Genomic DNA, 13,499 nt, shown 5'->3' with positions numbered 1-13,499 from the left:
AAAATGTTATTTTTATGTTAGTATTATTACCATAATAATTTAAATAACAAGCTTTCAATAGTTATTATAATTGATTATAAAAAAAATATATTATCCCCGAATTATCTCCAACTCATTAAAGGAAACTTAATTCCCAATAAATATAGATTTATATATATACATAAATAAATATAAAAATGACAACAAATTAGGGAATATCATGAATATGTGATTATTTATATATATCTAAGTATGTAAACTAATTAATCTCAACATTTAGTGTGATTATTCATTAAAAATGGAAATATTAATCACCAAATAGGAATATACGTTTTAATTGTACATTAATCTATGTGCTATTAAAAAGGAATGAGACAATAACCCTTATCATTATAAATAAACTTATTACCCAAAAAAAAATCATAATATATTTAAAATGAGTGATTATTAGATTATGAAAATTGTTATAGTTACTCGATTAAAAATAATATAAAAATTTGATTTTTAAAGCACACAAAAAAAATATTTCCATAAATTGTAACATTTTATAATTATTTTCTTTACCATGTTCATATAATTCACAGGTGAAATGTATTCTTACATGAATATGTTGATTTTGAAGTTTCATTAATTTTTTCATAATGTTTTTTTCGGTAATAATCCGTTATTTATAGAAAATATTAATAAACCGACTAACTCAAAAGATTTAAATAGCCTAATCACAAATATTAAATCAATAAATTAGATTACCTTCAGAAAATTTAGTTTAGAATCCGATTGTTACTAACATATAATAAAATTAATTAATTAAACTATCGAGTAATTTAGTATATGTTGTTATAGTTACATAAGAAACATGCAAAATTGTTATGATTACAATATAAAACATAAGATATTATGAATTTGATTTTTAAACCACACAAAAGACATGTTGCAATAAATAGTAACATTTTATCAATATTTTCTCTTACATATTTAAAGATTTCAATGGTGAAACATATTTTTTACACGTAAAAACACAGCTTTGAATAAATAAATAAAAAACTTTAGTTACATACTATGTTTGACACAAACAAATATTGGTTCTAGAATAATAATTTTACTTATAATAATTTTCTTTAAATCGATTTATCCCGCATATAGTGCGGGTTGTTACCTAGTTCCTTTTTAATCAGGTTGAGTTTCTTAGGGCATTTCCAACCCCACTCTATTTTAGAGTCAAAACTCTATTATAGAGCAACATTTGTTCCAACCCTACTCTATATTTTAATCTAAAATAGAGAAAATGATATGATTGCTCTATATATAGAGCAACTCTATTTTCATCTCTATTTTTTACACTAACTCTATTTTCACCTCTAAAATAGAGTAATACGTTGGAGGTTTTAGAGTTGCTCTATTTTAGAGGAAAAAATAGAGTAACACATTGGAGATGGTCTTAGAGATGTAACTTTGTCAAACGTATGACGGAATGGTGGGTTTTGTTGACTCAGGGTCACGAGGACAAATTCTTTATCCTATAAAGCACAAGTCATCTGTCCAGTAATATTAAGCCACATTAGATTTTATTTCCTTAAAAAAAATCAAAAATATATATACACACCATCGTTTAAAAAGATGAATTCTTAAAATTAAAAAAAAATTAAAAAAAAAACTTAACCAACTAAATGTGTTACGAAATTGTCAAAAGCTTTAGACCCCTATTAATAAGGTTTAACTTTTTGTGTCATAATAAGCCCAAGCCCACAATAATGTTTTCAGCATCAGTTTCTTCTATTCATCTTCTTTAGCATTCCTTCAATTATGACAAAACTGTAAAAAAGAAAAAGACAAAAATCTATCCCTAAATTTACGCCACTAACACATCCACGTAACCACGTTCATGATGGTTTTACAACGGATCAATCTCCTATTTAAATTCAATTTCAGTCTCTTCTCTCTTGAATCCTTCTATGTTATTTATCTCTCCGCTCAATTCTTAGGCAGGTAAATCCTTTAGCTTTTGTTCATTTTAATATACTTTCTCTTGATTTCATATTAATTCTGATTTTTTTTTTTATTCAGTTGAAAGATGCCTCTGGAATTATACTCATTTTTCAAATCTAGATTCTTTGAAAAAAGAATAGAAGATCAGGGCTGTAATATCCGGGACATGAAATTATTTTATATTTTGGTATGTTTTATGTTATTCTACATATCACTTTACTCTGAAATAGATTATCTTTTTAAATAGAGCTCATGAAAACGTAATAGGTTTTGTTAAAAACCTCTTTTTCAATTGCTTCTATTCAACAATGGAAAAAATCATCAATTCCTTCACTTCTGCTCTTCACATCGTTTGTCTTTATGATTACAATTTCCTTCACATTACATGATTTGATTTTATCATTCTCCGCTGAATTGATCTGCGATATCCCATTTTTTGTGCATTTTTAATTCAATTTTTGTTATAATTTCATTCCATCGTTGCATTATGAATTATTAATTATTTTTACTACATGATCTGTTTTTCAGATTTGAACGTGTTTAGGTATCAGAAAATTATGCTGACGGGATTCGAGTCACCAATTTAAGGGTCAGAGCTTTCTCCCCCTAAAAAAAGACCATATATTCTCCACGGGAATTTCTTCATCCCATCATAGCTGCGACCTTAAGAAACTGTGCCGAACTCCTGAATTTGTATCGTATCTTGCAAACATCGAGTTTTTCGGGCGAATCAGAAGGATTGATTACGATCTACTTACGAGCGGTTTCCAAAGACGACGAGTCTAAGATGCTGTTCCACACTTCTCAGCCTTTTATCTGTCGTGGATTCTGCATCGGCGAATGGGATTCTGATTATATCTCAGAGTAAACCGGTGGCTTGTGATTTTTAGCCCTTGAAACAGAGGAGACGAAGAAGATGGATCTCGACCACTCAACAAAACCACAACAACAAATGAAGACAAGCCCATGTAAACACCAAAAGAAACATTATAATCGTCAGCACGTCTCTTCGTGTACAAAGATGAAGGAGCAATTCAGCACTCCAAATAGGTTGAGATTCTCCAGTCCCAAGGCACATCACTCAACATAATTAATTAGGCATCGTTTGAAATCAGTAATTATGATCTATGAGGATTTCAGATTGTTCTACTTGGAGTATAAAAACCCTTTTGGGTGAACGTAAAAGTAAAGGTGAAATCAATAATATGAGAATTTTTAGTAAATTTATTTCAATTCACAACTGCAACATCCTCATGGGTATAAAATTCTGTCACCACTCACTTTTTTTATTTACATGATTGTATTTTGTTTTGCAAATATCATGTAAAACTCATGTCAGTGTCGGTTGGAATTTCTTATGATTCTTTTTCGAAGTTTTGCTTACATGTTTTTAGTCATTTGAGCCAAAACTCTTTGTCTCTTTCTGAGACTTGTGATAAACCCCCAGTAACCAAAGCACTAACAATAACGGTATATACAACAAACCGTTGGTTAAATTCTTTCTGATTTATATGGAGTACACGAGACTTCCTGACGTTCCTAAACAATTGAAGCTTTATTGCTTTTAACTCCACTAATATTTGAAGTAATAACATTTCTTGATTTTCATTTTTTTTTTAATATTAAGGGATATAAGTTTTTTTTGATAAAGTTTGTCCCGTACGGAGTACAGGCTTAATACTAGTATACAATATATGTGCACGCGTCAAAGAAAAGTCTTGTACATGCAAGCAGCTATTTTGTTGGTCGAGATACTCATAGTCACAAGGTAAATGAGACTGACTACACCATTTAGTCGGTTTTGTGATTTTTGTTATTAGTTGTGAGGTTTCTTGGGGTCAGATATCCATGGTTGATGTAGAAAGAAGGCTATTAGCTCATGCTCTCGTTGATCCTGATAATCAACACTTTGTGTTGCTTTCAGATAGGTGATTGAATCCTCCTCTTTGATATTAAATATCCTAAGGTCTTTGTTAATGCTTAAATAATCCTAACCCTTACCATCTTCTTTCTTGTTATTAGAAACGATGAATATATCTATATTAACATTTTTGAAGTACATTTTGGGTTATGCCCTTTTAGTTTTTCTTAATTACTTTGTTTTATTTACAACATTAACCCCTATCAATTTCCTAAAATAACATTTCGTAGAAACTCAATTAATAGAACTATTTAAAACGACCTAATTTGATATGTTCATTGCCATAAATATCTTCACAACATCTATTAACCCCTACAGATTTTCCTAAAATAACATTTGTAGAAAGTCAATTAATGGATCTATTTAAACCAACCTAATTTTAAACGTTTATTGCCATACAAAGGTTGAAAATATATATACACTCTGTTTGTTCTTAAAACAACTCTATGCATTAAATGATTAATCCTATAAAAATCTCAAAATCCATTTTAATAGATGTTTGGTGACTGTAGGACCTATTCCGTTTTAATGACACAACTTCATTTGAGTAACAAATTTAACCTCTGGTGTATTGCGGGTTAAATAACCAAATATTGTCCTGCGGTGTATAGCGGGTTAAATAAGAGTGGGATTGGTGAGATTAGTGACATTTTTAGATGTGTATCAGGAGATAAATGTATTACTAGACTATACATATACTACACGGGTTAAAACCTTGAAAACAATAAAAGAATCTATACTTTGAATACTTATATCAAATACCTGTAAAATTTTATATTTTTAAAATTAATACAATAATAATAAAATAACAAATAAATACAATATAAATTTAAAATATTGTCTCGCAGTACACCGCGGGTTAAATCCTAGTAAACATTTAAAATTGCATAAACACGATGTTCAACCAACTATTGGCAATGTAAAAACGGCGCCGTGTTAAGGTAAAAAAAAAACACTACTCAACGGCGTCGTGTGAAGAAGTTCCAGACGGCGTCGTTTCTGAGGACTTAGCTGAGAGAAATAGGTTTTCGCGACAGCTTAGAGAGTGAGCATTCTCTGATTTTGTTGTCTAGAGCGAGCGGCGATTTGCGAACTGGTCTCCTTCTGATTCTCTGTGTCTCCGGTAACTTTCTCTCTGTTTTTCTGTGTCTCTGTTGGGTTCATTTAGCTTGTTACGGATTCTACTCCATGAATTGGCCTTTCTCAGTGCGATTAGTGAACTGTTACGAACTTTTTAGTTACGTTTTAGGGTTTTTTAACATTTTCCTTAGATGAATGATGCTGAATCCATCTCTAGGTTAAAAAAAGCTATCAACGTTAGTTTTGGTTTTAGTCTAAAGCTTCTTGTTCGACGCTCTGTAACTAAAAAAAATGTTATGTTTTTATTGTCAAAACCAAATGTTTATCAGTTTCTGCTTCAGCTACTTAGGTCTTTCTTTGTTCTGCTTTATATACATCTTCTTTATGAATGTGTTCTTCTGCTTTGATTTCTGCTGAATCTGTGAACGTCTTCTTCTGCTTGTTTCTACTTTATAAGGAAGGTATCAAAGATGGCTGAGCGACTGTTACAATCTTTTAAAAGGGTGGCTGGCTTATGTCATCCGGATTGCGTCAAAGCAAACAATGAGATAGAAGATTACGGTAACTTATCAAATCTTTGAATCTTAAAGGGTAAATTTACTTTCTTGGCATCGTTAAAAGAAACTGTGATTTGTTTTAACTGATACTTACTCTCGTTTTAATATAACATTGTTTCAATCTAATCCTCTTTACAGAATTGACTTCGAGATTTTAATCTTTGTTTTGGTTGTCTTGCAGATGCGTCTCAGTCTGCAGCTTTGGTAGCCGTGAATCTGATTAGCTCAGCACGGCTTGTGCTCAAGCTCGACACTGAGTTTACTGAGTACTCAGCTCAGTTTTTGATGGATAACGCTGGAAAAGAAGAAGTGCCAGGAGAAATGGATCAGGAACGCTGTCAGGTCACTACCGAAAACTGCCTTCGGTACTTGGCTGAAAATGTTTGGACCAAGAAGGAACATGGGCAGGGAGAAATGGATCGGCAAGGCTGTCAGCTCACTGTTAAGGACTGCCTCGAACTTGCTTTTAAAAAAGGGCTACCGAGAAGAGAACATTGGGCTCATTTGGGATGTACGTTCAAGGCTCCCCCATATGCGTGTCAGATCCCTCGCGTTCCCATGAAAGGAGAAGTGATTGAGGCTAAGACTTATGATGAAGGATTCAAGCTGTTGGAGCATCAACCAGTGGCAGCTAAACTGCATTTGTTCAGTCCGCAGATTGTTCTTGTTGGAGAGGTAATGTGTTGTAAGTTAATTTTCAGAATTTTTAAGAGATGAATGACAAAGTTTTGATCTAATCTTGTTCAATATTTTGTTTGGTGTGGTAGGGAATTTACGATGGCCCCGCGTCAGGTGGACGTATAACACGTTATGTTGGACTTAGGGATGTGCTTATAGCTTCAGTGGAGGAGTTCGAGGGAGATACTGTTGCGGTCGTGAAGATATGCTACAAGAAGAAGACTTCATTTATCAAAGTATCGTTGACTCGCATGTTCCTCTCAATACCAAAAAATGGTGACGACTCTCAGGCCATAGAGCCAACGGGTCTGCTTATCTATCAACTAAACAAGAGTGCTTAGATCTTGGTAAGTATCTGGAGCACTATATGCTCTAGTTCTGGAACATGTTTGTGGTCCTATATTAAGGATGTTTTGTGAGACTTATGTTCTGTTTAAGAAGTTGAGTATCCTGAAAACCTTATGTTTGTTGTGGAACCATGTTTGTGGTCTTAAATTAAAGATTGGTTTATGAGACTTTTATCTGTGTTTTAAAATGTTGATCGCTACTTTGATCTTGTTAAGTATCTAGAGCACTATATGCTAGATTGTGGTCCTAAAATATGAATTGTTTTATGAGACTATTTTCTGTAAGTTAAGAAGTCAAGTATTTAAAAAAAACATATCCTAGTTGTAGAACTTGTTTGTTGTCTAGAAACTTTTTTATCGATAAGTTTAAAAAGGCTTTGAACTTGTTTATCATCTTTTTAAGATATTATTACTGTTCCCTGTATCGTTTCAATCTTCTGAATTCATAATTGGATTTACTCCTAGGTTAGTTAGTTCTCCAATATAACTATATATTATTATCAGTTTATTCCAACATAATATAGTAAAGGTGCAATGTATAGTTTTACTGAGAACAATATCAGTTTATTCCAACATAATATAGTTCTCCAAGCTGATGGGGGAAATAGGGTTTCGTGAAGGCTTTGGGAGGCACGATCGAGCATTCTTCTCTACAGTGACTGTCTGTCTCCTTCTGACTCTCTCGTCTCTGTGTGTGTCTCTGGTAACTTTCTCTCCATTTTTTCTTCCTCATTTTGGATTTTTAAGCTTGTTTTTGGGTTTTGTTACTGATTCTGCTCGTGATTTGGCCTTTCTCAGTTTGATTAGTGAACAGTAGTGACCTATTTAAGTAAACATTTTAGGGTTTTCACTTTTTTTTTTTTTCCTTTCTTTGATGAATGATGTTGAATCCGTCTTTAGGTTAGAGTTATTCTTTGTTAAAGAAGCTATCAACGTTAGTTTGGTTTAGTGTAAAGCTTCACATTCGACGGTTTTGCCTCTGCAGCTAACAATGGGTTTTATGTTTATGTCAACGCTTGACACCATGTTTGTGCTTTAGCTACTTGGGTCTTGTTTTTGGTTTTTCTTTGTAAATGTCTTCTCTCTGAATGTGTTCTTTTGCTTGATTCTACTTGCTTTCTGAATGTCTTCTTCTTCTGACAGGGATAACTTTGTAAGCAAAGATGGATGAGTTTTTACAATCGCTTACAAGCTCGGCTGGCATCTGTCATCCAGATTGTGTACGAGCAAGAAATGCGCAAGATGATTACGGTAAACATTATCAAATCTAGTAGAATCTTTGAGAATATTAACTCTCGTTTTTAGTTTTTTTTTAAATAGGTTCAGCCTAATCCTTTTGAAAGAATCATATGAGAACTGACTACAACATTTTCATCATTTTTTGCTGTCCTGTAGATGCATCTCAATCTGCAGCTTTGGTAGCTGTGAGTCTGATTAGCTCTGCACGGGTTATCTCCAAACTCGACGCTGAGTATACTGAGTACTCAGCTCAGTATTTGGTGGATAACGCTGGGAAGGAAGAAGTGGAGGGAGAATTGGATCAACCACACTGTCAGTACACTATGGAAAACATACTTCGGTACTTGGTTGAAAACGTTTGGACCAGGAGGGAAGATAGGCCGGAAGAATTGGATCAACCACGCCATGACCTCACTGTGAAAGAATGCCTTGAGTTTGCTTTCAAAAAAGGGCTACCAAGAGGAGAACATTGGGCTCATTTGGGATGTGTGTCCAAGGTTCCCCCATTTGCTTGTCAGATACCTCGCGTTCCCATGAGAGGAGAAGTGATTGAGGCTACCAATTGGGATGAAGCATTTGAGCTGTTGAAACAACAACCGATGGGAGCAAGACTACATGTCTTCAGTCCAGAGTTTTATCGTGTTGGAGAGGTAAAGTTTTGTTAGTTAGATTTCAAAATTTTCAGAGATCAATGACAAAGTTTAGATCTAATCTTGTTAAGTTTTTTCTTGTGTGTTAGGAGGGACTTTACGAGGGGCCTTCAGGTAATGGAACACGGTATGTCGGACTTAGAGATGTGATAGTTGTTGAAGTGGAGAGGATCGAGGGAGAGATTGTCGTGACTGTTCAGATATTCTACAAGAAGAAGACCTCATTTGTCAAAGTTGCTATGAGAAGTATGTTACTCCCGGTTAATGGTGTCGACGAGTCTGAGGTCACAGAGCCTACCACACTGCTTGTTGACTTCTGTATCCCACGTTTAACTATCAACTAAACCAGAGCTGAGATCTTGGTAAGTAAGTATCTGGAGAACTTTATGCTAGCTGTGGAGCTTGTTTGTTGGTCCTTTCCTTTATTAAGAATGTTTCAGACTCTTATTTTCTGTCTAAGAAGTTAAGTATCTTAAAAACCGTATGATTGTTGTGGAACTCAGTTTGTGGTTTGAAATTAAAGATTGTTTTATGAGACCTTTTATCTGTGTTTTAAGTTGTATGTATGAGTTATGAGTTGATAGCATAAACTAGGTCTCTCTGGTTCATAACATCTAGGTCTATTACATTTTATTTTCTTATAAATTATATGGGCTCCCTTAATCGAACCTTTCTACTAATCATGTAAGACCAAATCTAAAGTAAAAGTGAGATTAGTACTTCACTTTCTTATTAGAAAAAGGGCAGGTGCCCGTTGAAGACCAAAAAATTAGTAGACTAATGTAAAAGTGGCTTATATTATAAGATGGTCAAAACTGATACTGTGGGTATGTCAACGGTCAATGTGCTGATTGGAAGAGACAAAAAAGCATCATGGTTCACTCCCAGCCCAAGTCACCGCGTTATAAATTCTATACGCAACTCAAATATAGATAGATTACATATGATATGCCCATCGCCAACTAATAATTTTAACCAAATTGGCTTCTAGGTAATTAATTTATAAACGTATAATTTGTTAGATATTTAAAAATTATCTTTCCATGAAGTTGTTGAAACACAGATTAATTTATAAAGTTTCTACGCTTAGATAGAACGAGAATTTTGTTAATTAAGACATGACAATTGGAGAAAAAAAAAGAATATTTTTACAAAAGTTTTCTTTGTTGCCAAAAGAAGAAAAGTTATTTCTTTCACAGCTTAGCTAAGAAGTCGGAAACAGAACACGTAAAATTACTAAAGCCCTCTCGCATATTTATGGCTGTGTAAGTGTAATGAAAGTGACCAATCTGACCACTTCCAAGAAACTTCTGAGATCCTCTTTTTAGAAACGTGTTTTTCCTCAAAAGTAACAAAAAATAGGAGAGACGGGAAAGAAGCCTGATTTGATATTTTTAAAATAATACAGCAAGTTTTCACGAATATTCCCCAAAAAAAAACAAAAAACAATCTATTGAAGAAGACAAAGGCATACAAAGACACACCAACCATGCTCCCTACCGCGTAAATCTTTAAAATAAACAAAATCATAAAAATAAAATTCAAACTAAACAATTAATAATAATACTTATAACTAACTTCTAAGTCCAAAACATGATAAATGAAATTAATGTGTTCTCTCTCTTATTTTCATTATCCATCGTCTACTAAGTACAAGTTTAGTATTCAAGTTTAGGAAATAATCCTAAAAATGTGTGGTTGAACAAAAATAGTCTCAAGGATTGCTAAGGGTGCAAATGGTTGCAAGGTTGAAGAGATTGGACATGTTGAAAAAAATTATTCAACCAGTTTTTACCATATATATTGAGAAGGTTGAAGAGGTTGGAAAAAATTATTCAACCCGTTCAACTTAAAAAATTGAAAAAATAAACTAATCCTACAAAAAAAGTGTTCAACTTGTTCAACCACTATTTTGGAGATGAATGAGTTGAAAAATTTTCAACTCAATTTTGTTAAACCCATTTTTCAATTTTAATCAACCATTTGCACCCTAAGTCTTAAATATCGACCAATTCTCTTCGTACACTAAAACAATAAGATAGAAGAACAACATGCATATGATAAAAAAAAAAAAAACACAGTCTATTTGTAATAATAATAATAAAGGAATCATAAGATATAATAATAATAATCAGCCTAGTAAACCAATTCGGATGTCATCTAGAAGACTAATAAATTAAGTTTCATAAATATATTTATTAATGATTTGTTTTGCCGAATCTTATAGTTGAAATAACTAAAAACAGTATTAGCTATGTAGTTTGCACTTGCACTAAAACCGAATCTAGTAGTAAGATATAACGTTTAATGAATTAAACATGTTTTTCTTTTTGTCCTTTTTATCAAACAAAAGATTTTACGCGGTGCAATCTCAATGAAACAGTAACGAGTAAACGCTTTATCTTATTGAAAGAAACAATACTATAATAAAAAATAATGTGCAGACAAATAAAGTCAAGTCACCGTCAAACCCAATCCGCTTACCGCGTTCACACTTTCACGCGCTTCCTTCGTCGTCCTTTTTCTTGCTTCTCTCTCTGTATTTTTCACAAACGCAGACAAAGAAACCTTTTTTGTTTATAAATCGTCTGAAACCAAAACCAAAACCATAAAACTCAAAATCTTTCTTTGTCTTCAAACTTCAAACACTTGATTAAATAAAAAAAAGCTTTTGATTTCACATCTAATCTTTACAAGTCAAACACTTTTCAAACAAAACACAAAAAAAAAATCATCAAACTCTGGAAAATTAATATTTTCTCCCTTTTAATGGAAATCTCTGCTTTCCCATTTCCATACCTACAAGACGACGAGTGTTCCCATTTCCTTAGTCTATTTCAAGACATGGACTCTTCTCCTTCTGGTTTCGGATTAGAAGGTTTCGGTAACAACAACAACAGCGACCATACTAATAAGAAACGTTCAAGAAAAGACGACGACGAAGCCGACGCTGTGAATGGTAAGGCTGCGTTTGGAGACATACTCGCCACGCTTCTTCTGTTAGACGAGGAAGCTAAACAGCAACAAGAGCAGTGGGATTTTGAGTCTAATCAAGACAAGTCTCTTCTTGAAGCTAACCACAAGAAGCAAGTTAATACAATGGACGGTTATTACAACCAGTTACAAGGTCATTACTCTCCAGCTGGTGAAGTCACCGATGGTTCTGCTGCCCGTTCTAAACGCGCACGTAAAACCGCTGTTGTAGCCGCTGCGGTTTCCGCTGTAGCGGACACAACCGCCACCGCAGCTCCCGTTCCGACCGCGGATATCGCTAGCGGTTCCGGGTCAGGACCGAGTCATAGGAGATTGTGGGTTAAAGAACGGACTACGGACTGGTGGGACAGAGTGAGCCGGCCTGATTTCCCGGAAGACGAGTTCCGGCGAGACTTTCGGATGAGCAAATCGACGTTTAATCTAATATGCGAGGAGCTAGACACGACGGTGACCAAGAAAAACACGATGCTTAGAGACGCGATCCCAGCTCCAAAACGCGTTGGCGTTTGCGTTTGGCGTTTAGCTACGGGAGCTCCGCTTCGCCACGTGTCGGAGCGTTTCGGCCTCGGAATCTCGACTTGCCACAAGCTGGTCATCGAAGTCTGCCGCGCCATCTACGACGTCCTTATGCCCAAGTACCTCCGTTGGCCGTCGGATCAAGAGATCAGCTCGACGAAGTCGAAATTCGAATCCGTACACAAAATCCCAAACGTCGTCGGATCAATCTACACCACGCATATCCCGATCATCGCTCCGAAGGTACACGTGGCGGCGTATTTCAACAAGAGACACACAGAGAGGAACCAGAAGACGTCGTACTCGATCACCGTACAAGGAGTGGTCAACGCCGACGGGATCTTCACCGACGTCTGTATCGGAAACCCGGGGTCCCTCACCGACGATCAGATCCTCGAGAAGTCTTCGCTTTCGCGGCAGAGAGCGGCGCGTGGGATGCTGCGTGACAGCTGGATCGTCGGAAACTCGGGGTTTCCGTTGACGGATTGGCTTCTTGTGCCGTACGCTAGACAGAATCTGACGTGGACGCAGCACGCGTTCAACGAGAGCGTCGGAGAGATTCAGGGGATCGCGACGGAGGCGTTCCAAAGGCTTAAAGGAAGGTGGGCTTGTTTGCAGAAACGGACGGAGGTGAAGCTTCAAGATCTGCCGTACGTTCTTGGAGCTTGTTGTGTGTTGCATAACATTTGTGAGATGAGGAATGAGGAGATTTCGCCGGAGTTGAAGTTTGAGGTTTTTGATGACGTGGCGGTGCCGGAGAATAGTATACGATCTGCTACTGCCGTTAACACGAGGGATCATATCTCTCATAATCTCTTGCATCGTGGACTCGCCGGCACAAGAACTCTGTAGACTCTCTCTGTTTTTGGAAACTGATAATTTTTTTTATTTTTATTATTATTGCAAATTCTTTTTTTCCAAATTAGGAATAAACAAAAATTATTTTTAGAGATTTTGGATACAGAAGGCATAGTCGAATTTTGAGTGTAGAATTTGGCAGATGATATTTGTTTGTGTTACTTATTAGCATTGTGTAATCTTTTTTTAGTTTATGTATTTTTTTCTATACAACAATTGAATTTTGAACCAACATCTATAGATTTATAAAGCTTTGTTTCTTTCATTTTTTTTTTGTTGTTCACAAAATAGGAAGACAAAAGACAATTTTCACTTTAGTCCTAAGAATCAGTGGAGAAGCATTATAGGATCTTAGGTTCAGACAAAAGTACAACGATGACTAAATGAAAGTTGTTGTACTGTACGTACATAATCTGTTTCTTTCTTTATATCCCTGACTATTGGAGGACCTTCCTTCTCTGTTTTACTCTTATTATTCCTTCATAGGAGATTTAGACAATTTGCTCAAATGGTGAAATCGTAAAACTGTGGTGATGCATTTGGTCTTCTTGTTTTTTTTTTTTTTTTTTTTGGGGGTGGTAGGATTTTGGTATTTGCATGAGATTTGGTGGTAGAACCAACTTTGAATGTATCACAAAAGAACATTATTATTTCATAGATGATTTTAGAGCCGGACATGGAGGTTTGGATTGTC

The 13,499-nt window shown here is 35.0% G+C and overlaps 2 protein-coding genes and 1 long non-coding RNA gene across 16 annotated transcripts; all 3 read left to right on the top strand.

Annotated features, from left to right (window-relative positions):
* Positions 1 to 1,807: 1,807 nt before the first annotated feature.
* Positions 1,808 to 3,188, top strand: LOC104721887 (uncharacterized). The gene is made up of 3 exons (XR_757092.3): positions 1,808 to 1,965; positions 2,044 to 2,152; positions 2,494 to 3,188. It is a non-coding gene; the product is annotated as an uncharacterized LOC104721887 (long non-coding RNA).
* Positions 3,189 to 4,856: 1,668 nt separating this feature from the next.
* Positions 4,857 to 8,976, top strand: LOC104721884 (protein HEAT-INDUCED TAS1 TARGET 4-like). 14 transcript variants are annotated; one of them, XR_015572517.1, is made up of 6 exons: positions 4,917 to 5,009; positions 5,424 to 5,527; positions 5,705 to 6,198; positions 6,291 to 6,548; positions 7,132 to 7,251; positions 7,692 to 7,710. XR_015572517.1 is itself a non-coding variant. In XM_087475536.1 (5 exons), exons 2-4 carry the CDS (start codon positions 5,437 to 5,439, stop codon positions 6,540 to 6,542), a joined length of 837 nt encoding a protein of 278 aa, XP_087331662.1. In that variant the 5' UTR covers positions 4,896 to 5,009; positions 5,428 to 5,436; the 3' UTR covers positions 6,543 to 6,548; positions 7,112 to 7,251. The 14 variants fall into 14 exon arrangements, 11 of the variants coding, with proteins under 11 accessions (XP_087331669.1, XP_087331662.1, XP_019087167.1 ...); XR_015572518.1 differs by having other exon boundaries at positions 7,157 to 7,251; positions 7,692 to 7,709; XR_015572519.1 differs by having other exon boundaries at positions 7,169 to 7,251; positions 7,692 to 7,706.
* A 1,776-nt stretch (positions 8,977 to 10,752) lies between these two features.
* On the top strand, positions 10,753 to 13,037 carry LOC104721883 (protein ANTAGONIST OF LIKE HETEROCHROMATIN PROTEIN 1). The gene has a single exon (XM_010439959.3). The coding sequence runs from the start codon at positions 11,207 to 11,209 to the stop codon at positions 12,797 to 12,799; it is 1,593 nt and encodes a 530-aa protein (XP_010438261.1). The 5' UTR covers positions 10,753 to 11,206; the 3' UTR covers positions 12,800 to 13,037.
* The last annotated feature ends 462 nt before the right edge of the window (positions 13,038 to 13,499 follow it).

The sequence above is a fragment of the Camelina sativa genome, chromosome 11 (assembly GCF_030686135.1).
Source record: "Camelina sativa cultivar CO46 ecotype springtype chromosome 11, ASM3068613v1".
In the NCBI taxonomy this organism is placed as follows: domain Eukaryota; kingdom Viridiplantae; phylum Streptophyta; class Magnoliopsida; order Brassicales; family Brassicaceae; genus Camelina; species Camelina sativa.
This window is presented reverse-complemented; position numbering and strand designations above follow the sequence as displayed.